General features: G+C 43.6%; 1 protein-coding gene and 1 long non-coding RNA gene across 2 annotated transcripts in view; both read right to left on the bottom strand.

Annotated features, from left to right (window-relative positions):
- The window catches only part of XRN2 (5'-3' exoribonuclease 2), an 85,220-nt gene extending 84,448 nt beyond the window's left edge, over positions 1–772 (bottom strand). Inside the window, exon 1 of the mRNA XM_033095033.1 lies at positions 594–772. Coding sequence (XP_032950924.1) covers positions 594–668 — 75 coding nt within the window. The 5' untranslated portion in view covers positions 669–772. The remainder of the gene's footprint in view (positions 1–593) is intronic.
- A 3,882-nt stretch (positions 773–4,654) lies between these two features.
- The window catches only part of LOC117015717 (uncharacterized), a 30,920-nt gene continuing 9,880 nt past the window's right edge, over positions 4,655–25,694 (bottom strand). The window contains exons 2-3 of the long non-coding RNA XR_004421785.1: positions 8,727–8,822; positions 4,655–6,065 (exon numbers count right to left, since the gene is read on the bottom strand). This is a non-coding gene — a long non-coding RNA (uncharacterized LOC117015717). The remainder of the gene's footprint in view (positions 6,066–8,726; positions 8,823–25,694) is intronic.

Genomic DNA, 25,694 nt, shown 5'->3' with positions numbered 1-25,694 from the left:
GTCGGGGAACCTTAAGGAAGGGGCACTGATCAGACTTCTATCTTGCCCTAGACTTTTTAAAGTGCTGCTTTCACCGTACGATCTAACTACAGCAACAAACGGTCTCTCACACTACGACAAAACCTTTCAGGTACGGCCAGTAAACAACAAAAATCTCGCCGCCGAGTTACTTTACAAGGTTGTTAAAGGCTGGGATCAGCATCCGCGCAACCCGAACTAGTTAACTGAACGGAACAGCGGAGTGCGGCCCAACAACCTCCCAACCTCTTTCGAAACCCAAACTGCGCGGTGCCCGGAGGAAACAAAGCCGTGGGCGGGGCCTTCCGGTCCGGGAAAAAGCGGGCAGGGGAGGAGTGCCTCCCGTGCAGTTCAGTCCCGCTCGGCCCTAGCCCCGCCCAGGCCGCTGTCCGGGAACCCCGAAGGAGAATGCCGGCGCCTCACCGCGCGTCGGACCGCGGCTGTCCGCGAGGCCGACAGAGCGGCGCAGACGGGCACCGCGCCCTAGGGCAGGCAGCTGGCCCGGAGGGCCGCGGCCTAGGCAAGCAGGGGCTCTCGTCGTTTCAGAGCTTGGCAGTCCAGGCTCTGCCCCTCACCTTCTCTTCCACGCAGTTGACAATGATGGACGGGTATTTGCGGCTGAGCCAGCGAAAGAACGCCGGGACTCCCATAGCGGCGGTCCAGCTGGAAGCAGCAGCCGGGTCCGCGGACGAACGTAACCTGAGAAACAGGCAGGAGCGGCGGTAGCGGGCACCGGCACTTCCTCCCACGTGCGCGCCAGCGACAGGAAGTGATGTCGCGGTACCACCGCTGGGGAAGCCGGGAAAGAGTCTCAAAACCGGCTACGTCCGCCCGCGACCGAGCGGGGCGGGGCCAGGCGCGGCCGAACTTGTTGTCGGAGGTGGGGTTCGGCGGTGTAGCGTGTGGTTAGGGCTGCGGCCTGCGTTGCGTGGTACGTTCGCTCTTGGTGGCGTCGTTCCCCGAGCCCGAGGTCGAGCTCACGCTCGCCACGTCTCCCCCGGGGTCTCGCTTCCCCAGTCCTCGGGCTCCCCTGGGACGGAATCTCCGCGCTCCGCAGCCTTCTGGGGGACCTCTTCCTAGCGGGTTTGATTACCTCTTTCTCACCCATCTCAATTCAGAGTAGAATCAAGGCATTTAAACTAACTCGTTATTTCTGTTTCCTGGTTTCGTGCTACAGTACGTTCAAAAGGAGTGTTTTGTACTAATGATGGCTGGTTTACATAAGTAACTCACCTGAGTTATTAGATGGAATCTAGCCGGTGTTTAGCATCTAATTCAACCTTCTAGCTACACTTATGAGTATAAAATAATTGCTGATTTCAGTCTCCATTTATTTGAGCGCTTACAATGTGCTAAAGCATTAGCTAAAGGATTATCTTATTTAATCGTCACTTGCGCCTTCTGAGGGGGCTATTACCATCTTCACATAACAGATGAGAAAGCCAAGTTGTAGAGGGGTTAAGACATTTGCTTGTTCACACTGCGTGTGGTTCAGTCCAAGGAAAGATCATTTAATCCTCTGTCCTGGCCCTAAAAGCATACTTACATCTTTTGTTTTCTGATGGCTTCAAATATATTTTTTTCAGCATGTAAAAAGTCTGGAAGAAGAAGTGTTTATGTCCATTTGCTCAAGGCTGGAAGCCTTTCTCTCTGGAATCCTCTCTTGGCTTGATAAATCACACTCAGTCCTAAAAACTCACTTCAACAGGTCTCTATGAAAGTATTTCTCTGGGCTACCTGACATGCAATATTCATTGCCCTCTCCTCTGTGGTCTGATGCCACTTTGTTTAAACTGCCGTGACAATTAGAGAAATGGTTAGCCCATATTTTACTTAAGGATAGTGAAAACTATTCCAGAATATTATGTCTTTGGTGAACTCCCTCGTTTCTCCTGGAAATAGTCCCTCTTCATCAAGTATTTGGTTCCCCTGGTAGGTGCTATGTTTTTATTGGAGCAAACACACCATAGTCGATTGATACAGGGATGGACAACTGGACAAGTTGGGCCATGACAGCCCTTGCCCAGCATTTTTGAACTTCAAACCATAAGGAAAGTAAGGTAGTCCTTCCCAGATGATTGAAAACTGAAAGGTAAGAATGGACTTGCTAGTCTGCAATGAGAGAAGTAGATTTAAGTCCCTGGTTCAGTGAGTAAGTACAGCTAAATCCCTCTTCCTGATGTAGGATGTTGCTTAGTGAATGCCGGGGTTCGTAGTCTCGTGGAGCCGAAGAATGGACACACGGATCAAGGAGAGGCAAAGAGTGGCACAGTAAGATAGTTTATTATAGTAAGCAGAGTTACAGCTCCCGAGCGGGAGGAGGACCTGAAGATGGGATGCCCACTAGCTAAGGCAAAAAGCTTGTGTTTATATACCTTTATTTCTGCCTGGGTGGGGGATGTTGGGATGTGGGTGTCTATGGATACAGTATTTCCCAGACTAGCTCTACTGCTCAGCTTGGGGGGAGACCATGGAAACAAACCCATTTGTCCCAGAGTATGATTGATGACATTTTTGTCCTGGTGCGGTTGTCTTGGTATAGTTGCCCTGTGTTCTGTTTTTATTCTGTTTTTGCTCAGTCTACCAAGGAGTCTCTGACTGCCTGATGTCATACTAACTAACCTGTCTCAATTCCCCCTCTGAAGATAAAATCCTAACTGCCGTTAGGGCATGGGGGTGATGACTGCTCTGGCTACTTCAGGCTGAGGAGGGGCGTAGAGAGACCGGCAGGTAGGGCTGGTCCAGAGGTCTCTCTGAAGGACCCCGGTAGATGGGCGATTTCAAATGGGGGCAGCGTTGTTTCTCAGCCATCATAGCCACCGGAGGGCTGGTCTGCAAGCTAGGATACACTATAGGGAACAGCATGAAGTAATTTCTATAATAGTGAACAAAAGAAAAATTAGAAAAACTTCTTTAAATCCCATCAAGCTAGGAAGCCAGGAAATAAGAAAGGATAGATCAACGCCAAAAAATCCTGTCCGCTATTTAATGTTGGAAACTATGTTATGAATTTGTTGAACTTTATCCTCAATTAGCTGAGAATTATCAGAAAGATTGAAACAGCATAATCTTTTAAAATGTTCGCATCCTTGATTATGTTTAAGGAGTAGGTAGTCTGTGGCAGCTCTGTTTTCAAGAACTGTTTCTCTGACCTATCCTAACTCTTGTTTCATTTTAAGTTTGGTTGTCGGGGACCAGAAGAAGAGCTGCTGCTACTGCCTGAGGGCAAGCTGGCCAGCCTAGCACCACAAGGTCTAGTTCCTTAAATAGCCCACAGGTTGTTATGAGGGTCCCTTGGGCTGTGTTAAGACTCCTAAAGCCATTCCTTTTGTCTCTGTTACATATAAGTGAAAGGATTTTTCTGTTGGCAGACTTAAAGCTGGGGCGCTTAAAAGAGCCTGTTTTAAAAGGCTGAAAGCGTGTTCTGCTTCAGCTCCAAAGTAGCAGCTGGGTATTTGCAGTCTGAGTGTCTTTAATCAATTGATAGAGAGGACGGGCCATTTCTCCGTATCCTGGGATCCATAGGCAGCAGTAGCCGGTGATGCCTAGGAAGGGCCTTAGTTGTTTAAGGGTTAGGTAGGGGATACATGGAGATGGAACGGAGCCTGTCTTCTCTCGAGGCCCTAGTCCCTTTAGAGGTAATTAGCCTAAGATATTGACAGGCAGTCTGACGTATCTGGGCATTGACCTTGGAAATCTTGTAGCCCTTAGAGGCTAAAAAATTCAGAAGAGCAATGGTGCTCCGGCTGATGAGGTCTTCAGATGGAGCACATAATAAGAGATCATCGACGTATTGTAAGAGCGTGCAACTGTCATAAGAAAAGTCTGACAGGTCCTTAGAGAGGGCCTGTCCAAAGAGGTGGGGACTGTGTCTAAACCTTTGGGGAAGGACCGTCCAGGTGAGCTGTGAAGTCTGGCTTTCAGGGTCCTCAAAGGCAAAGAGATATAGTGAGTCAGAGGGTACAGGTAAGCATTAGAAGCCATCTTTTAAGTCTAAAACTGGGAACCATCTGGCACATATTTGGGCTAAGAGCGTGTAAGGATTTGCAACTGTAGAGAGTAGAGGAATAACTAACTCGATGACTCAGAGATCTTGAACTAATCTCCATTCTCCATTGGATTTTGGAGTTCCTAAGATGGGGGTGTTGCGAGGACTACTGCATTCTCTAAGAAGGCCCTGTCGTTTGAGACTGGTAATGATTGGTGTTAGTCCTTTCTGTGCCTCGGGTTTTAGAGGGTATTGCCTCTGGCGAGGAAATAGAGTGGGGTCTTTATTTTTTTTTGTAAACATTTTATTGGGGATGGGGAACAGGACTTTATTGGGGAACAGTGTGTACTTCCAGGACTTTTTTCCAAGTCAAGTTGTTGTCCTTTCAGTCTTAGTTATGGAGGGCGCAGCTCAGCTCCAGGTCCAGTTGCCGTTGCTAGTTGCAGAGGGCGCTGCCCACCATCCCTTGCGGGAGTCAAGGAATCGAACTGGCAACCTTGTGGTTGAGAGCCCGTGCTCCAACCAGCTGAGCCATCCAGGAGGCAGCTCAGCTCAAGGTGCTGTGTTCAATCTTAATTGCAGGGGGCGGAGCCCACCATCCCTTGCGGGACTCGAGGAGTTGAACCGGCAACCTTGTGGTTGAGAGCCCACTGGCCCATGTGGGAATCAAACCGGCAGCCTTCAGAGTTAGGAGCACGGAGCTCTAACTGCCTGAACCACTGGGCCAGCCCTCCGTCTTTTTTCTTATTCTCCTCTCCTTGTCCTGGGCTTCCTCCTGGTCCCAACTGTAAAAGACAATGTTGGCTGCCCTGAGTAACTGATCCAAGGTGCCTTTGGGACCAATGGCCAATTTCTGTAATTTCCTGCAGATACCTGGGGCAGTCTGAGTTATAAACCTATCCTTTAAAAGGGTTTCTGCTTCAAGGGAGTCTGGCCCGATAGGAGTGAACTTGATTAGGGCCTCCCTGAGTCTTTCTAACATGGCTGAGGGATTTTCTTCTGAATTCTGGCTAACGGTAGATAGTTTGGAATAATTGATGGGCTTAGTCCTAGTTCTCCTCAGACCCTCTAAAATGCATGCCAGAATGTGTTTTCTCTGCTAGTTTCCCATAGCTTTATCAGGGTCCCACTGTGGATCTGTAGCGGGTACTGCTTGCTCTCCTGTACGGAAGCGCTCCAGAGTGGGGTCTCGTTCTGTTTGTTCATCATGATATTCCAGGAACTGATCATCCCCAAATTTTTCGGCTGCTTATAAAGCTGCCTGCTTTTCAGAGTTAGTGAGAGTCTGATTTAAAAGTAACATCCTTCCAAGAAAGGTCAAAGACCTGGGTTATGTTCTGGAAGGCTTTTATTTATTTGTCAGGGTCATCTGAAAACTTCCCTAGGTCCCCCTTTATTTGTCTGAGATCCCGTAGGGAGAAAGGGACTTGAACCCTGACAGGCCCAAATTCTCCTGGCATCACCTGTAAGGGAAGGAGATTTGTTCTTAGTTGGGAGCGCCTTTGTACAGGAGGTCCCGGATATGTAGCGCAACAAGACGGAGCTGGGGTAGGAGCCGGCTCCAGAGGAACAGTAGGGTATAGAGCTTTGGGATGATCCCTTGACTGGGTGTTTATTAAAGGGACCTCCTCAGGAGAGGAGGATCCCGCTGGGGGTTTCTTTGAAGGAGTCCCTTTAAGAGGGGTCTCCTTAGGGAGAGTCTCCTTAAAAAGAGTCTCCCTAGGAGTAGGGATGCAAGAGCTCACAGCCAAAAGAGCCAAGTCAACTCTACATTTCTTACAGAGATCTGGGTTGTCCCTTAGGGTGAAAAAGCCTATACATAAGGAACTTCTGACCATTTGCCTTCCCGCTTACAAAATAGATCTAATTGCATTATAGTATTATAGTTAGTACTTCCCTCAGAAGGCCAACTTTCCCCATCTTCCAGCTTGTATTGAGGCCAAACCTCGGAGCAAAAGAAAACCAGACGCCGCTTCTTCAAAGTCTGAGGATCAGATTTGTCCCAATGTTTCAAGATGCAATTTAGAGGGGTGAAGACGCGTGAGGGCTGATTGCCCATCTGGAAGAGAGGAAGAACAGAAAGGCATCCCTTTGCAATTCATCTCCCACAACTTGTTCTAGGGCGTCCCCCAGATGCATGGGCCACGGACGTCGCACGACCGATTCCAGGGCTAGTAGGGAGACACGGCACACCAGGATTAGTCGTGCTTTCCTGGGCTGCCCGGCCCGTGCCTCCAGGTGGGCACCTACCCAAATCGGTGTGTGTGTCCCCGCCTAAACATCTGGTGCTGGCCCACAGGTCAGTAAAGGCTGTGGCCGATAATGAGGTGCTTTAAGGTAGAGGGGTGTATGCCGTAACTCTGGGCATCACAAAAATTGATGGCACGATTAATATAATAGTGGCCTTCTAAATAAAGATGTTTAAGGAGGGAATACATGCTTAAAGCTTTTAAGGAAGGCATTTGGTCAAAACAAAAAGGTGTAGGGGGTTGCCATTGTGATTGGGAACTGTTTTGTTTCCACCTATGATGAATGTAAAGTGAGACCATTAAAACAAACCCATTTGTCCCAGAGTATGATTGATGACATTTTTGTCCTGGTACAGTTGTCCTGTGTTCTGTTTTTGCTCTGTCTACCAAGGAGTCTCTAACTGCCTGATGTCATACTAACTAACCTGTCTCATTCCTACAGTTGTTTGGTAAACCTGTCCTTTAATTCCACTAGTCAATAAATTCTCTTTTTGCCTTAAGCTAGTCTGGACTAAATTCCTACCCCTTGCAAAGGAAAGAGTCCAAACAAACCAGTAACAAAATTTGGGGACTACACAGCTAGTTAACCTGGGTGCTAAAATTGCTTTGTGTAAAAGAGGTACAAAAATTGGAATTTTGGGCACTCAGAAAAGGGGAGGGTGAAAAGTAGAAAGGAGAGGGGATCTGAAAGGTGACAAGAGGATCTAGGCTAAGTGGTGTGACACCTTCCCCAGCATAATGTTTTTAGTAAAGTCTAGCAGACTCAGGCTTGCTGTGGGTTTTGTTGTTGTTATAGAAATCAAAGACAGGATAAGTCTCATTGAGGTCACTGTGGTCCAGAACCACGGCTGGGCAACATAGCCGAGCTCAGGAAGCAGAAGAGGCGAGGAAAGTTTATAAATATTGGAAATCTACAGGAACATGGAACCAGGCTTTGAAATTCTGCAGGCTGGGAACCAGGAGGTATTGAAATATTTTTGCCTGGACCTCAAGGCAGAGGAGGAAAGACCCCAGCTGATATCTGGATTTTATCAATATGAAGAATAATATTAAATACATAGAATATAAAAACCAGAATGTTTGTAAGCATTCATAAATTCATTTTAAAGCCCCATGTATATTGTAATATAGTAATCTGTGATGATTATTATTGCTCTATAGATTATCAAGTGCTTCATCCCTCATTATCCTTACAAAATTCATTATAAATAAACTGATGTATTTAAAATAATAGTTGTAATAGTCAATTTGATGTGTCAACTTGACTGGGCCACAGGGCACTCAGATATTTGGTCAAATTTTATTCTGGTGTTTTATTTGAGATTAACATTTTAATCGGTAGAGTAAAAAAGCAGATTGTCTTCCATAGTGTGGACAGGCCTCATCCAATCATTTGAAGGCCTGAATAGAACAAAGAGCTCTTCTGAGCAAGAAGGAATTCTGCCAGCAGACTGCCTTTGGTCTTGAACTGCCACTCTTCCCCGAGTCTCCAGTCAGCCGGCCTAATTAGCCTGTGGACTTGCCAGCCTCCACAATTGCATGGGTTCATTTGTTTTAAGTAAATCACCCTCACCCCCCATTTATCTGTCTATCTACCTACCTATCTATCCATCTATCTATCTACCTACCTGCCCACCTATGTATTTGTATATATAATGTATAAGTATTACACACACATGTACATCCTATTCGTTCTGTTTCTCTGGAGAATCCTGACTAATATGTTGGGCAAAATGCTTAACCTCTCTAAACCTTAGTTTCTTCATCTTTAAAATGAGGATTATAGACATCACAGGATTTCTCTGAGGATTCAATGATATAACACTCAGAGCACAACCCAAAACATTCTAAGCACCCAGCAACTGTTAGCCATTGGATGGGTATCTGTTGGGTTTCACACTGTTTGCCTTGAAGAAGCCCCACAATCATATTAGCATGTTCTACTTAAAACGTTTTGGGCAATTTAATAATCTAATAGAGCCTCATTTTCCCAGGCCCCATCTAGTGTTAACTTTCTAACATCAAGGGTGTGTTCATTCTCTATTCTTATGCTTCCTGCTCACTCCCACCATACTGAGTTTATACTGCCAATTCAAATTCTTATTCTCTCCTCTCCATAAATCTCTCCCAATACACAAGCCCAAACCTGTTTCCTATCTACTGTTAACTTCCATGGCACTCCCTGACTTCTAACATATGGTATTATGTCTTATTTCCTATTTCACTTGTGAACATTCTCTTTCCTTTAATGCACAGGCATATCTTGTTTTATTGCTCTTCACTTTATTGCACTTCACAAATTTGCTTTTTTTAACAAATTGAGGGCAGGACTCTCCACCAGCGAAAGATTACAACTCGCTTTATTGTGGTAGTCTGGAACCAAACCCATAGTATCTCCAAGGTACACGTATATCAGGATAAACTAGGCTTTGCTGCAGTAACAAGTAATGTCTGAAATCTCATTAGCTTACCATATATGGGGTTGGGCTACTCTCCAGGGCTGTCCTCCATGTGGTGTCTCAGGGATCCAGCTACTTTCATCCTGTGGTTCTGCCTGACCATAGTCACTACCAAAAAGGATGACAGGTCAGGAGGGCTGTCTTTAAGGGCATATTCGGTGGTGGCTTACACTATTTCTACTCACATCCACTTGACCAAACCCCAGTCACAAGTTCCCAACCCAACTGCAGAGGAGATTAGGAAATATAGTATTACTGAATGCCCAAGAATAGGAAAATTAAACAGGATTGGTGAATACGTAGAATTACCTCTGCCATACTTCTTAAGTTGCAAATCAAATTATTAGATACATATATTTAAGGTCCACAGTCTTTGATACATATGTTGAGTACCATAAGTAAAATAAGTTATTGCCCTCAAAAATCAGTAACAAGGACAAGATACAATCACAAAATATGAAATAATAATACAAGTCAAGCTTGACCAACAATGAAGAAGTCTCACAATGCAGTATACATATGATAAAATCCCAAATGAACTGCACAGACAATAATTGTTACAGACATTTAGAAAAGATGTCATCTAAAGGGGTAATCAGATAATAGGGAGAAAGCAGAACAACACTGAGTCTTGAAATATCAGTAAGATTTGGTTGGAAATAGTAGAAGGAGACACTACATAAGTATCTTGGAGGCAGGGAGCTATTTATCTTGTGGTGGGAATACAGTAGATTCTCAATAAATTTTTTTATTGAATTCCTAAAGTAGTAATTCTCAAAATACAGTCCAGGGACACTCAGGGTCCCAGAGATCCTTTCAGGGGGTCCATGAGGTCCAAATTTTTTTCATAATATTAAAATGTGATTCCCCCTCTTTAATTCTCCAAATGTGTTGTAGAAATCTTCAGAGGCTATATGACGAGATAATAGATTGACTGTCAAAAGCAGATGTGGCAATCCAGTTGTCTTTTATTAGGGCAGACATTGAAGAATTTCAAAACTGTAGAACAATGCCAATCTTCTCATTAAATTTTTTTGTTTGGGAAAATATAGTTATTTTCATAAAAGTATGTTAATGTGCTATGGGTTTCTTGGTATTTTAAGTGAATTAATAAATTAGTATTTTTAAATTTTCTCAGGTTTGATTTCTAGCATGGTAAATTTTGATAGGTATAATCCACTTAAAACAAAAGTTTGGGGTGCTCAGTAACTTTTAAGAGTATAAAGGAGTTCTAAGACCAAAAATTTTGAGAACCTCTGTCTTAGATCATAAAAATAGAAATGGAATCTACAACCTGCTCTTAGAACCCATCCAAACCTACTTTTTCAAATTTCTAGGATTTTGATGTATTCAGATATTGTCACAAATACTCCTTGCTACCTGCAACAATCTGCAGTCATTATCACTGTGTGTAATTCACAACTACGAGGTGTGACAATTAAGTTTGTGAACTTGTTGCAACCATGTTGCTAACCTTTTTTTGATATCAGAGGGATTATTCATTATGAATTTGTACCAACTGGACAAATAGTTAACCAAGTTTATTTGGAAGTTCTGAAAAGGCTGAGTGAAAAAGTTAGATGACCCAAACTTTTCGCCAACAATTCATGGCCCTTGCATCACAACAATGCACCAGATCACACAACACTATCTATGAGGGACTTTTTAGCCAGTAAACAAATAACTGTATAGGAACACCTTCCCTACTCACCTGATCTGGCCCCCAGTGATTTCTTTCTTTACCCGAAGATAAAGGAAATACTGAAAGGAACGCATCTTGATGACATTCAGGACATCAAGGGTAATACGATGACAGCTTTGATGGCCATTCTAGAAAAAGAGTTCCAAAATTGCTTTGAAGGGTGGACTGGGCTCTGGCATCAGTGCATAGTCTCCCAAGGGTATTACTCTGAAAGTGACTGTAGTGATATTCAGCAATGAGGTATGTAGCACTTTTTCTAGAGTGAGTACACAAACTTCATTGTTGACCTCGTATAAATGAACATGACATTGGTGAGCAAATATACAAAATGTTTGTTTATATTCAGCTTTATACTCATTGAGCTTCAGAATGTAGCTCAGAAAGGTAGGTACTGAACGGTAATACAGAAATGCAGGTACCTGAAAGATGTGTTTTTAAGGCCTCAATATGTCCACGTTGTATTTAGGAAGATTATTTAATTCTAAACTTTCTCAGTCTATGCTCACACCTTAAGTTAACTGAAGACATAACAATGAGTAGTGTACCCCAAAGTGTTTGAGAAAGGGGATCTGTTGTCAAATAACTTTGGGAGCTCTGGGTTAAATTGAGCTAAGCCAACTGCATTTCTGTGGCCATCTTGGAGCCTTTTGTATACCTCTTCTCTAAACTTACGTAACCATGAAAACCTAAGATAGTTCATGGGCCTTGTATCCCTCAGATACTTTGGGAAATGATGCACACTTTGGGAAGTGTGGACAGGCCACTACTGATGTTTTAGGAAGCTTTGGCTGTATATACTTAGGTTTCAAAGAACAGGATTTGACAAAACCACGAATCTAAATTCATACTTGTTATTACATGGATTTCAATGACAAATCCCATGCTCTAAAACATAATCCCTAACAGTGAAAGCCCACTAGAACATGATTTGCTTGTAAAGCAGGTACAAGACGTCCTAGATCCAGCGCTATGAAAAAGGATCCTCCTACATTTCTTTCCTTAATACAACATTTGAGAAAAGTCTGGCAAATTTATGTTTAAGGCCACAGGTTGTATTGTCTCCCAAAGCAAAAGATAGGTAGTTGACAGAAGGTACATGTTTCAAAGAGTTGAATGGTAATAATTCCATCTGAGGGTATAAATGGAGATAGCTGGATGGAAAAGACCTCATTTAAAGGATAATAAAGTGTAAAGCACTCAGAAGTGTTGATGGTAAGACTTCAACCCTACAAGCAGATAAGCAGGCCCAGACTTATTTTTTATAGTGAGATGAGTGACATTTATGTTCCTTTCACTAGAACATCTGATCCACTTGTCAAGGTATGGATACACCGAGAACCTGATTTCTGGTCAGAGTTGGCAGGCTACGGATACAAATGTGACTGCCCTTGCTAAAATTTCTGATTGGAAAGAAAACCCATTGAGGTGTGAAATTGTTGGGTAAATATAGCAACTCAATTTCAATTCGCCTCAGAGAGGACATTGTCTAAAGATGGTCTTTCTTGGCTTTGTAAAAGTAATTATGGTCTGTCGCTTAAAGTAGAAGTGGAGATGAATTGCCAAGGGGTTCACAAAGCTCAATATCTCCCTGCTTACTTATAATCAGAATTGTAGATGTCTCTTTCTTACTCCAAATTGTTAACACTTACCCCAGTTTTAGGAACTGAAAATCAGGCTGAATCAGGAACATCTACAAAATCTGCCTGGCTGCTATGGTTCAGGAACTGTGGAAGATCAGGGTACAGTTCTCTCTTAAGGAGCTTGTATAGATGATGAGATAAGGTTTAACCACATTTAAAATTAAGTAGAGGTAAGCAATTTGAATAGCCGTTCAAGAAAAAAAAAGCCATGGTTATTTCTAAACAATTTAAACAAACAGAACTTACTATAAGAGTTCAGAGGAGAAAAGAAGAAAGTTTCTGTGGTTTGGGAGTCAAGCAAGAATTTATGGAGGAAGTGGGATTGGAAACAGGTCTTGATGAAAGAGTGACATAAATAATAAGATCTTCACCTAAATATGTCATTAACTCCAGGCCATTACTCCATGATCCTACCCACCCCCCTACACACATGCTCATACACGCACACACATGCACGTGAGCACACTCTCCTCTACTTTTTTGTTCATACACTTCTTTGGTCACGTACTTCACACTGCCATCCACACTGTAGGGTCGTTATGTAACAGGGCAGCCCCTCATCTTCACACTAGATACCAAGCACCTTAGGAAAGTCTCCTGTTTCCTCTTTGCCATGTTTCCAAAGTTCTTTTATTTGTGCACAAGTCAACTGTATTGAGGTATAATTTACATACATTAAAATGCAGCTATCTTTAAGTATACAGTTCATTGAATTTTGAAAAATGCATACATTTGGGTAACTATCACTATAATCAAGATATAGAATGATTACAAATGTGTAACCACCATTTGTAACCACCCAAGATGTAGATCAATTCCATTGCCCCAAAAAGTTCCTTGTGCTCCTGTGTGTTTGCAACTCCCTTGGCCACAGGCAACAACTGAACTGCTTTATGTCCCTATAGATTAGATTAGTTTTTGTAAAGTTTCCTATAAATAAAATCATACCATTTATCGTCTTGTATGGCTTCATACTAAGTATAATGTTCTTGAAATTCATCCCGTGTTGTGTGAAACAATCTTTTTTTTCTTTTTATCACTGTGGTATGCTACAGATGTATCACAATTTGTTTACACATTTACCTTTTGATGCATATTTGGGTTGTTTTCAGTTTTTTGGAATAAAGCTTCTATGAACATTCGTGTACACGTTTTTTTGTGGAAATACACTTTACTTTCTTGGGAGCAAATACTAGAAATAAAGTTTGCATGATAGGTATGTGTTTAACTTTGTAAAATACAGCCAAGCTGTTTTCAAAGTAGTTGTACCATTACCTAAATATATGCTTGGTGATTATAGGAATGGCCTCCATGAGCTTTGTTGTCATTGTTAAAAACCATGGAAGGCTCTCTGATTTCTGTGGAATGGAAATCACCCTCCTTAGTCTAGCAACGTTTGGCCCTCTGCCATTGGTCCGTATTTTGCTTTTCAGACTTTACCTTCCACTGCTCTGGTATATGCTCACTTCACTCATTCACACACCATTGGACTAGCTCATCCACAGTGGAACCACACATAAGTGACGGTGCTTCCAGGACTGCAAATGAATTTACATTAGTCCAGCTCCTCTTTTTGCCTCATTGTCCATGTGATGGTTTAGGCACTAACTTAGATGTGTGACTCACACATTCTTAAGACAAATGTCACAGATATGATTAATTTTGAAATTTTACTTCTCTCAACATGTTTCCAGGATTTCAGAAATCCCTTTTTTGAAGGGGGAGGAGTACAGAGGGCAATCTCTCTTCATAGATTCCATTCACAAACATTTAGTGAGCATCTACTATTAGCAGAGCTTTGTGGGAGACACAAATATGGAAGTGAGTCACTGAAGTTCTAAAAGAGGGAAAGTAGCAGATGACTCTTAGCTTGAAGTGACTAAGTGGGCTGATGTGATTTTAACTGAAGCCCAAACTGGAAAATAGGAACTAGGTTCATGACAATTACAAGGAGAAAGACAAAAGCAAAATGCAGCCCACCTGCCTCATTACTCATTCATTGCTTAAGCACATAAACTTAAATCTTCCATTTGGTGATGCTGAATTTGAATGGAGTCTGTCGCTATTAGAAGCGTCATCATGGGCAAGATTTGCCTCGTACTGTCCCCTGAGCTCAGCCTGTGGTTTCTACAAGGTAATGCTAATCATGAAGATGAAAACAAGGATAGAGGGGAAAAGAATTCTGCATTTTAAAAATCACCAATGTCCCATTTTGCTTGTAAGACAATGATATCATCTGAAAGAAAAAATATATTAGTGTAGAAAGGGTGCAAGCACCATTTCTTCCATTTTTTTTAAACCTGGTTTGTCCTGGTCTCTGTATCCACATCCCCATATTCTTTTCTGAAATGAGTCTTCTACCTGGGCTAGCCATTTTCTTTGTCCCAACATATGTTATTTAAATAAATCATTCAATAAATGAACAAACTAATTAGAAACAGCCTCAGGGATACAGAGGAAAAACTGAGGGTTGCGAGATGAGAGGGGGGATGGGGATGAGGGAGAAGGTGAGGGGATTAGAAAGCACAGTCGGTAACCACAAGATTGCCGCGGGGATACGAAAGACAGCTTGGGGACTATCAATAATGTAAAGATTTTGTAGGGTGTTCAATGGACATTTGTCTTATTAGGGAGACCACTCATGGGCGGTGTAGGTGCTTGACCACTGCAGTGTACACCTGAAGCTGAAGCTGAATAATAATGTCAACTATAATTTTACATATATATCTCAAATATATATAGTCACAAGAAGTGGAGTACAGCATTAGGAATAGAGATAGAGGAAATGTAATGGCTGTATGAGATATCAGAGGTAGATTGGGGGAAGGGCTTTATCACTTTGTGAGGGATATAAATGATAAATGTCTATTACATTGTTTTGTACACCTGAAACTAATAAAAAAATAAATTAATCAATAAATAGAATCATTCAAGAAACTTGAATAGAACTAAAACAGAATTGGACACTTGTGTTATGCAAAAAGGAGTCATTATTTCGCTTATGGCTGCACAATGTGGGGAGCAGCTCATACTCCAGAATTTATTACAGCACAATAGGAGAATGCCTTAAATTAATCAGTGCTCTCAGAAATGTAACAAAGGTAAGGATCCAACAGCTTTTCTGTGAGTGGGTGGCAGTAACGTGTTTCTATCTATCATGGAATCACTTAAGGAGAACCGGCTTTAAAATCTCTTAACTTTCACAGAGAGCACTTTAGCTGATGGTTGGTGGGGGAGGGCAAATAAATTCTAATAGACCAATTTTGGCCTCCTGCGACTCAGCCGTACCTAACAATTTGGTGGCCCATATGGGGAGCCTTCTTCGTGTACCCTTCGGTGAATGACTTAGGTAAGCCTTCCCTCTTTCATCCTCCAACTCAGGTCCTCCTCCGGACCTGAGGAAACCGACAGCGGGACACCCTGCCGTTTTCCCTTGTCCTCTGGGTGATTAAGGGGGTCTGGACTTTACCTTGTTTAGCCCCCTATTCCCTTCCTTCATTACTATGGGCTGCGGCTCCTCCTCTTACCCCAGGGACTCCCCTTTGGGAGTGCTTTTGGACTGCATTAAGACAGGACTTTACCCTGTTTTAGGGGCTAAATGCCTTATTTCCTTTTCAAGTGTGGCCTAGCCACAATATAAGACAACCTCCTCTACTGGCAGGGTAAATGGAGCAAGGTGCCCTACCTCCTGGCTTTCTTTGAGCTGCAACGGGACTTGTCCCTTTTGCCACCTAAGGGCGAATCACACCTCTTAGGTTTAGCTTATCCTTTTGACCCCCCTGATTTTTCCTCTCCTTCCCTATCTCCGCTAGTTCAAATCCCCTCACTGTATCAACCCGCTGCCTCCACATACCACCCAATACTTCCTCCACTACTGCCCGGCCTGCTCCCGACCTTTCCTCCCCTCCTCATACCCGACCTGGGCTACCTTATGCACTCCAGGCGCCCAGATGCCTCTCAGGGAAGTAGCAGGTGCTGAAGGCCCTGTTAGGGTCCATGTCCCTTTCTCGATGACGGACCTGAGTCAGATTGAATCTAAGCTGGGCTCCTTTTCTTTGGATCCCTCCCACTTTACTAAAGAGTTTGAATACCTCACCCTTAGCTATGACCTTACTTGGTGGGACATCTGTATTATTCTCTCCACATACACTAACTCTGATGAAAAGGATCGTATCATTCAAAAAGCTAGGAAAATAGACTCCATGCGTCACCAAAATAATAACACCTATCCCCCTAGGAAGACAGCCATTCCTACCCAGGATCCTAACTGGAATGAGCAGACTCACCCCCAGCCCAATCCTGACTGCCTAAAGAGAGACCATATAGTTAATAGTCTCCCTCAGGGCATGAAGGCAGCCATTCAGAAAGGGGTCAATTTTGAAGAAGTTAGGGAAATCTACCAGGACCACCATGAGAACCCAGCTGTTTTAATCTCCCGCCTTTCAGAGGCCCTACAAACCTACACTAACAGTAATCCTGACTCTCCAGACGCCAGATGCATTTCATCTCCTAGTTGGCCCCTGATATTTGCAGGAAGCTTCAGAAACTAGAGAGGGGTCCTCACACATCCCAAACAGATCTTTTAGAACTGGCCTTTATGGTCTTCTTATGATTCTCCAATACGTTGATGATCCCCTTTGTAACCTTACACCTAATATCTCCACTTCCCATACCTGCTGGCTCCTTAATTATCTGGCTTCCCTCGATAAGGTTATCGGTTATCGTATATCCCACCATAAGGCACAACTCTCCACCTCAACCGTCACCTACCTAGGATTTCGCCTTTCCCCAGGTCGCCAGGAAACCACAACACAACGCAAAACGCTCATTCGCTCTATCCCCTTCCCTCCACTAAACAGCATCTTCTCTCTTTCCTTGGCTTGGTTGGGTATTTTCCCATCTGGATCCCCAATTTTAGCCTCATTGCCAAACCCCTTGCCCAGGCCACTGCTGGCCCCCTCCAGGAACCTCTCCTGCCTACTTCAGAGACCACCTCTGCTTTTTCTCAACTCCAGATGGCTCTCATTTCTGCCCTCGCCCTTGCTTTATCTGACCTGACTAAGCCTTTCTTCCTATACACCCATGAATCTCAGGGGCTCGCTCCAGGCCTCTTGGGTCAGACATCAGGCCCTGGTCTCAAAGCCGTCGCTTACTTATCCAAACAACTAGGCCCCACTGCCCGGGGCTGGCCCCCCTGCTTCCATGCTCTTGCCACCTCTGTCCTCCTCACTTTAGAAGCTTCCAAACTTACTTACTCTCAACTTATCACTGTTTTCTCGCCCCATTCAGTCCTTAATCTTCTTAATAATAAAACCCCTTCCTTTCTTAGCTCTTCTCATCTTACTCATTATCAACCTCTTCGGACCTCTCCCCACATTATTCTTCTCTAGTCCCCTGCCTTTAACTCCTCCACACTTCTTCCTGTTTCCACCTCTGTATCCCATTCCTGCATTGAGGAACTCGAATCTTCCTGGCTTCTTCACCCTGACCTTTCTGACAACCCCCTTCTTGAGATCCCGACTACACCTGGTTTGTTGACGGGTCCAGTTACATTCGTAACGGAGAGCCCTACTCAGGCCGTGCTGTTACCTCTGCCTGTGAATTCATAGACTCTTCCCCTCTCCCTTCCAACACTTCTGCTCAGAAGGCTGAACTTATTGCCCTTACCCGCGCCCTAACTCTAGCCAAAGGATGCTCTGTCAACATTTATACAGATTCCAAATGTGCCTTTCATGTTATCCATTCCCATGCTGCAATCTGGGCAAAACGTGGCTTCCTCACCTCCCAAGGTTCCCCTGTAGCCCATGGCCGCCTAATCCTCAAGCTTATTGAGGCTCTTCAACTCCCTGCTTGTGTTTCTGTTATACACTGCAGGGGCCACCAAAGGGGCTCTGGCCTTGTTGCCACTGGTAACAACAAGGCTGATTGGGAGGCACAGCAGGGCCGCCTTCCTCGGTTCTCGAGAACCTGTTACCCAAATCCTTGCCATCCCTAACCTTCATCCCACATACACTCCTGATGAAATTACTTCCCTTACCAGTCAGGAGCCATTGGGAGGGCCCCTGGCTTACCTCTGCCAACAAACTAATCCTGCCTGATAGCCAGGCTTTAGACATCCTTGCGGCTTTCCACAACTCTCTTCACATTGGACATAGACCTCTATTCACTTTCTTGCATCCCTTTATCACTCACCCATGTCTTTCTTCCCTGTTAGCCCACTTCACCCAGGCTTGCTCTATTTGCCACCTCTCCAACCCCCAGGGGGGCCTTCAGCCTCCCCCATCCTTCCCATCCCATCAAGCCTGTGGCCGCATCCCTGGCCAAGATTGGCAAATTGATTTCACTCACACGCCACGCATCCGCGGACACCGCTATCTCCTCACCTTCCTGGATGCTTTCTCCGGATGGCTAGAAGCCTTCCCCGCCACGTTTGAAAAATCCTCCCCAGTCGCACATGCCCTTCTCCACCACATTATCCTCCATTTTAGCCTCCCTTCAACCATCCAGAGTGACAATGGTCCTAGTTTTGCTTCCCAAATCACCCAACAAGTTGCCACCTCTCGGTATTCAATGGCAACTGCACATCCCTTATCATCCCCAAACTTCTGGAAAAGTAGAAAGGGCTCATTACCCTCAAAACTCAATCAACCAGGCTGTCCTTAGAACACCACCAGGACTGGATTGCCCTCCTCCCTATTGGCCTTTCCCTCCTCCACACTGCCCCCCGCGCTCCAACTTTCCTCAGCCCATTTCAACTCAGGTATGGTCGCCCTTTCCTCCTTGGCAACATACCCCCTTCCTCTTCACTTCTCCTTGGTGATTGTCTCCCTACCCTTTCTCTCACCCGGCACCTCCTCTGCTACCACACTGATACCTTCCTCCCCACACCTCAGGATGGAATTAAAATTCCAGCAACTCCTCTAGAACCGGAAGATTGGGTCCTCTTGAAGGCTCTCCCAGACAAAGTTCACCCCCTCCATCCCAAATGGGAAGGAGCCTATCAGGTCATCCTACCAACCCCCACAACAGCCAAACTTTTAGGAATACCTTCTTGAATTTACCTATCTAGGCTTAAAAGGGCGCCGGAACCAGCAACCTGGGACATAGACCAACAAAAAGCAACAGAAGCTGGAGCAGCCAGAGGGACCCCAGCCAGACACTCCACCAGACCTTTATACCTGCACTCAGGCAGGGAACATGAAGGTGACAATACGTAAGCAACAGACCACATGAGTAATAAGACCTCACAGGTACGTGCTGGACAAGTTTTTGGGAACTGGCCTTTGACGGGGGAACTTTATGGACTATATACCAACTGAGCTGTAATCCCCAAACCCTTTATTCCGGCTTGTCAAAATGATCGGCAGGCAAATTGTTCTCACCATGCTCTTACAAGAACACCGTTACAGCCCCCTCACCCAAAACTCTAATTAGGGACCCTGATTGACACCCCCACTCAGCAGGAAGCACTTACAGAAGACTGATCACTGCCCCTTTTCCTAAGAATAGTTACCAAATCCAGAGGGGGAATTTGTTAGGCCATATTTAGGTCAGGAACAGGAACCTTCTTATCTTAAAAGCCATCTTGTCTTGCTTTGTACCTTGTACCTACTGACTTATGTTTGCCGTAGGTCTGGAGAAGCCACCTGGAATATAGAAACCATCTTATCCTGTCCTGCTTTGTACTTTGTTTGTCTCCTAGGGGCTTGTGATCAGCGGGCCTGAGCAGGCCTGGGCGGTCCAGACGGATGCTTGGGGAGGAGGGTGTGGAGTCCGAGGGCTTGGTTATGTCCCAAAACCCTTGGTTGCTAGAGATAATGCAACGAAAACTCCCCTAAAGCATTGAAGGGGGAACAGCCTCGTTTACCCCCTCCTATAAAACTCCATACCCCTCTTTGCTCAGGGAAGTTATGGTCTTTTCTAGCCTGACCTCCCGCAGCTCAAATATGCCAAATAAGTTCTAACAGACCAACTTTGGTCTCCCGGGACTCATTCCTCCAGCTGTGACTAACACATAAGATGAACAGTTCTTAAATGTTCAGTTGACAATTGTACAGACCTGTAGTAGTGTTAAAACATAGCTGAAATGTTTGTGGCACTCTTATCATTCCCTTCGTTTGAATTTGGACTGGCCTTGGTGACTTGATTTCAATGCACAGAATATGGCAGAAGGCACATGATATGACTTCTGTGTTTGTTAGAAAAGACAATACAACTTTCCTATCTCTGTCTCTATCTCTACCTCTATCTCTATCTTTATCTCTATCTCTATCTCTATCTCACTTCTTCTTCCTCCACCATGCTGTGAGGAAGCCCACGCCACATTGTTACTGTGCTAAGGTCTGGCTGTCTGCCACTTGAAAAGTTAAAAATTGAAAGACAAGGTTGGTGGAAAGAAAAGCAGGTTTATTCAGATTGCCAGCATTCTGGGAGGATGGCAGACTCCTGTCCAAAGGCCATCTCCCTGTTCCTACAATGGTCAGAAGGTTTTATAAGTACTTAAGAAGAAGCAGAACAAAGGAAAGGGGGAATTTGTCAGACAGGTCCGAGAGCTGATGTTGCTTCCCGGGGGATCTGCTCTGTTTTAAGATAATGTTATCTCCAGACTCAGCTACTGGCGCCTGGGGCTTTATGGATCCAGTAAAAACTGCAAGAGAGTTACAAAATGGATTCTGGCACCTGGATGCCTGAGGACTAAGGAATTACCGTATTTTGCTGTGTACAATGCACACTTTTTTGACCAAATTTGTGAGGGGAAAATAAGGATGCATATTATACATGGGTAGTACTGAAACCAGAGGCCAAATGAGTCCGGGGCTCATGCTGCCTGCTCCACTCAACCAATAGACCAACACAGGAGTTGGATCATAGAATAAGCATTTATTATCAGAGCACTGGTGGTCTGAGAAGGCAGCAGGTTAACACCTCCAAAAACTGCCTTAACATTCTCAGACTAGCCTGGGATACTTAAGGGAAAATCTGGGCATTCCTCCAGAGGCTAGTAATGGTTTCGGGGGTTGGGGGTCTGCATAGAGCTTTCCCTGTGGCCACGTGATTCTATGATGGAATCAGCAACCCAGGAACAATGATGGGATTAGCCTGGTAGACCCTTGAGATCGTGATCAATAAGCCTAAGGGTATTAATCATAAGGGTAATTTTCTAAAACGGAACTGGGTGGGACAGGGACATTCCTAGCTTAAGCCACAGGGGGATGATTTATTGTTAAGCTATAGGAAGCTCAAGTAAGGGTGAGGCTGGGGAGGTGGAGAGGCCTCTACTATGGGACTGCCAACCGGGCTCTGCTTCAGTACTAATTCTGTATCTATATAAATGTTTTAAATTCTTTTATTTATGCTTATGAGTTAAAAGTGTAACTCTAGAAATCAATAACAATATCTGTATGCAAAATAACACCCTGGAATGTAATAATCAGTTTTGTTGAACTTAAGACGAATTTGCAATGACCAAGAGTTCTTGGCCTTCTATGATGTGTAAATATCATAAATTTGTTACCAGTACATAAAATTTCTTGTACCTTGTATCTGTTCTTGTGTTTCGTAATTATTTGTTACATAAAATTTCTTGTACCAAAATATGTTAAAAAATAAAAGCTAATATTCCTTTATAATACAAAAAACAATTACCTAAATGTAAACAAATAAAAATTTGAATTAAAAATTAAAACAAAAGGGCAGCGGATGAGCTCTCAACAAGGTTGCCAGTTCAATTCCCACATGGGATGGTGGGCTGCGCCCCCTGCGACTAAAAATTGAAAACGGCAACTGGAATTGGAGTTGAGCTGTGCCCTCCATAACTAGATTGAAGGACAACGACTTGGAGCTGATGGGCCCTAGAGAAACAAACTGTTCCCCAATAAAAAATTTTTTAAAAAAAAGTCTAAAAATTCCCTTGTGACAGAATTTAAAAACAAAATAATTGAGAGTATAACACCTGTTTATTAAAAAAAAAAAAAAAAAAGACTTTTTTTTTTCCCTGAAAGTTTGAGCCAAAAACATGAGTGTGCATTATATGCTGGAGCACATTATATATGGCAAAATATGGTACTTTTTTTCGGTTAATGCTCTGATGATTAACTGGATTAGCAAAGTATGTGTAGCCTTGAGTAAAAGAACAAAGCAGTCATTAATTCAAGCAGAGAGGGGGGAGAAACAAAGAGAAAACAGCTAAACAGTAAACTATGAGGTGAATCAAGCTACAGGCTAAGTTATTGATTTCTAAGTGTTACCCTTACAGCATGGAGAGGCCATGTGTAGGTGTTCTGGCCAACAGTCCCAGCTGAGGTCCCAGTCAACATCGAAGATCAACCACCATGAGTCTTTGGATAATTCTAACCCCTAGCCTTCAAGGTTTCTAGCTGAGGTTCCAGACATCATAAAATAAATTATCCCCACTGTGCCCTGTCCAAATTCCTATTCCATAGAAACTCTAAGAGATAATAAATAGTTGTTTTGGTCAACTGAGTTTGGAAGCAATTTGTTACAATGCAATAGATAACAAAGATAACACCCATATAATCACCATCTAAAATAAAGTATCACCCCAGAAAGTTCCCTATGCTCCTTCCAGTTAATTCCTCCTTCACCCAGAAGTACCTCTTTTTTTTTTTTTTTAAGATTTTATTTTGGAACAGTGTGTACTTCCAAGTCTTTTTCCAAATCAAGTTGTTGTCCTTTCAATCTTGGTTGTGGAGGGTGCAGCTCAGCTCTAGGCCCAGTTGCCGTTGTTAGTTGCAGGGGGCGCAGCCCACCATCCCTTGCGGGAGTTGAGGAATCGAACTGGCACCCTTGTGGTTGAGAGCCCATTGGCCCATGTGGGAATCGAACTGACAGCCTTTGGAGTTAGGAGCATGGAGCTCCAAGCGCCTGAGCCACCGGGCCGGCCCCAGAAGTAACTCTCTCTAACTTTTACTGTCATAGATTGATTTTGCTTATTCTAGATAGGGAAGGCCCTTAGGATAAAATTAGTTTTGATTAGACACCTGCCGGAAGTAAGGCAGTGAGTGATCCATGCAAATATCCATGTGATGTAGGCAGAGGGCCAATGTGACAAGTGATTTTGTGAAACAGCAAAGAGACCAATGTGGCCTGAATGGAGTGAACAGGAGACAGGATCTGGGAGAGAGTAAGACCAGATCAGATAGAGTCTTGATGACCATGGTGAGAAATTTAGGTTTTATTTTGGATGAGAGGAGAAGCTATTGGAGAGGTTTTAACATAGGAGTGACATAGTCTGACTTATGTTTTAAAAGGAAGTCTGGAAGTTATGTAGAGAATTCTGGGGTGTCAAAGGTGGAAGCAGGGACAACTGTGTGATGGGTTAAAGATGGCCACAAATTTTTTTCACTTATCCCATAGAGAGGTGAAGTTTATTTCTCATTACTTGAACCTGGGCAGGTTTGTCACTGCTTTGACTAAAAAGAATACACAAAAATAACTCAGTGTAACTTCTAAGGCTTTAATTTAAGAAATTTGCATGTTTCCTTTCAGTGCAGCATCCTTTTAGAAGCATGCTGTGAGGAAACTATACAGTTATGTGGTGAAATGAGACCCAGGTGGAGGAAAACCAAAGCCCCAGGGACTCAACTCCAGCTGAGCTCCCAAATAGACAGCCATCACCATCAACTGTCAGCCATGAGAGTGAGGTCATATTAGTCCTTATAGCCATCCTAGCAACCCTGCTGGCATCACAAAAAACTGTAGAACCACCCAGTCAATCCACAGAATCATGAGAAATAATAAACTGTTACTACTTGAAGCCACTAATTTTGAGATTGTCCATTACATGACAATAAATAACTGAAACAACTTGTTAGGAGACTATTAATCTGAGTGGGAGATGTTTGTGGCTTAGCTCAGGGTAGTAGGAGTGGAGGCAGTAAGAAGAGAGATGACAAGATTTGTTATTGTGGAGTAAAAGAGAAAAGACACAGGAACAACACCCAGGATTTAGGCCTTAGCACTTGGAATAATGGGGTTGTCATTTACTGAGATGGGAAGAATGACAGAGGAACAGGGGAAGGAATGAGGGAGGATGGGGAAGGAATCAAGAATTCAGATCTGGACATATTAAGTGTGATATACTGATTATATTTCCAAGCAGAGATATTGATTAGGCAGGTGGATCTGTGGGTCTGAAATCCATGGGAAGAATTTGGCTGGAGACTTAAATTTGGAAGTCAATAATATATAAGTGGTATTTAAAGTCATTAATATGGATGCAATTACTTTGAGCTAGTGTTAATAAGGAAGAGTTCTGAGGACTGAGCCCCAGCATACTCCAGTATTTAGAGACCAAAAAGATGAAAAATCTCAAACGAGACTGAAAAGTAGCTGCCAGTGAGATGAGAGGGAAATCAAGAGACTGTGTCCTGGAGGCCAACAGAGGAACATGATGCAAAAAGAGAGTGAACAGCTGTGTCCAATGCAGCTGATACACTCCTTGAGTGCAGCTGTGAAGCCTGCCACTTAAATAAATCATTTCATATTTGTTGAAACTTGCTCTGTGCCTGAGTATGCAATTAATGTTTATTAATGTTGTCTGCAGTAAAGGGGTGCAGTATTCTGTATAGGTCAGATAAAGCCTGCTAATTGTGTCAAATCCTTTATATCTTTCCTTATTATATTTTGGTCTGATGGATCTACTCATCACTGGAAATGGCATGTTAAAACTACCCACTAGTGGGTGATTTTATTTATTTCTCTCTGTAGTTTTGTCAATATTTTTTTTCCTTTACATATTTTGAGGCTACGTTGTTACGGGTATTCAAATTTAGAATTGTTACAGTGTTACATCTTTATGAAGTGACTATTTTGTCATAAAAATCTAATTTGTATAACATTAATATAGTTATACTAGCTTTTAAAGGTAATTGCCAGATGAGAAATTTCCCATCCTTTTTCTTTCACTTATTCTGTATTCTTATACTTTAATCCTTTTTTTTTTTTTAATCCAGCATTTTCTAGCCATCTTAGTCCAGGTGTCAGACAGAAGAGTTAAGAACCCATTTTAATTTTTTGTTTTTTGAGGATCCCAGATGGTGGAGTACATAAATGCTGTACTTGCATCCACCTGTGACTACATTAAAATTACAACTAAATTATAGAATAATCAACCTGGAGAACCATCTGAAGGCTAGCTGAACAGATGTTTTATAACTGAGGATATAAAGAAGAAGCCACATTGAGACTGGTAGGAGGGGCCAAGATGCGGAATGAGCAACCCCACACCTGCCTGTGGCAGTTGAGAATCGGGAGGGATATCTCAGCCACAGAGGTTCTTCCCACCCCCCAACACCCTGGAGAAGCAAGGAACCCTAGCCCCACATTGGCTCCCCCGCCCCGAGTACCAGTGCTGGGAAGAGGAGCCCCTACATCATCTGGCTGTGAAAAACAGTGGGGATTCCGACCACCTATGTGGGACAAAAGGCTGCAGGAAACCCAGATATCCTCTTAAAGCATCAGCTTGCAAATTCACTCCCTCGCAGACACTCACCCTGGACTCTGGTGGAGGGACAGTGACTCAGGAGGCAACAGAGACATACAGGGAGATACTGAGTTATATGGCTTCCAGGTGAGGACTGGAGGAAAAATCACCATTTTCCCTGTATAGAACCCTCT

Source organism: Rhinolophus ferrumequinum, chromosome 23 (genome assembly GCF_004115265.2).
Source record: "Rhinolophus ferrumequinum isolate MPI-CBG mRhiFer1 chromosome 23, mRhiFer1_v1.p, whole genome shotgun sequence".
In the NCBI taxonomy this organism is placed as follows: Eukaryota; Metazoa; Chordata; class Mammalia; order Chiroptera; family Rhinolophidae; genus Rhinolophus; species Rhinolophus ferrumequinum.
This window is presented reverse-complemented; position numbering and strand designations above follow the sequence as displayed.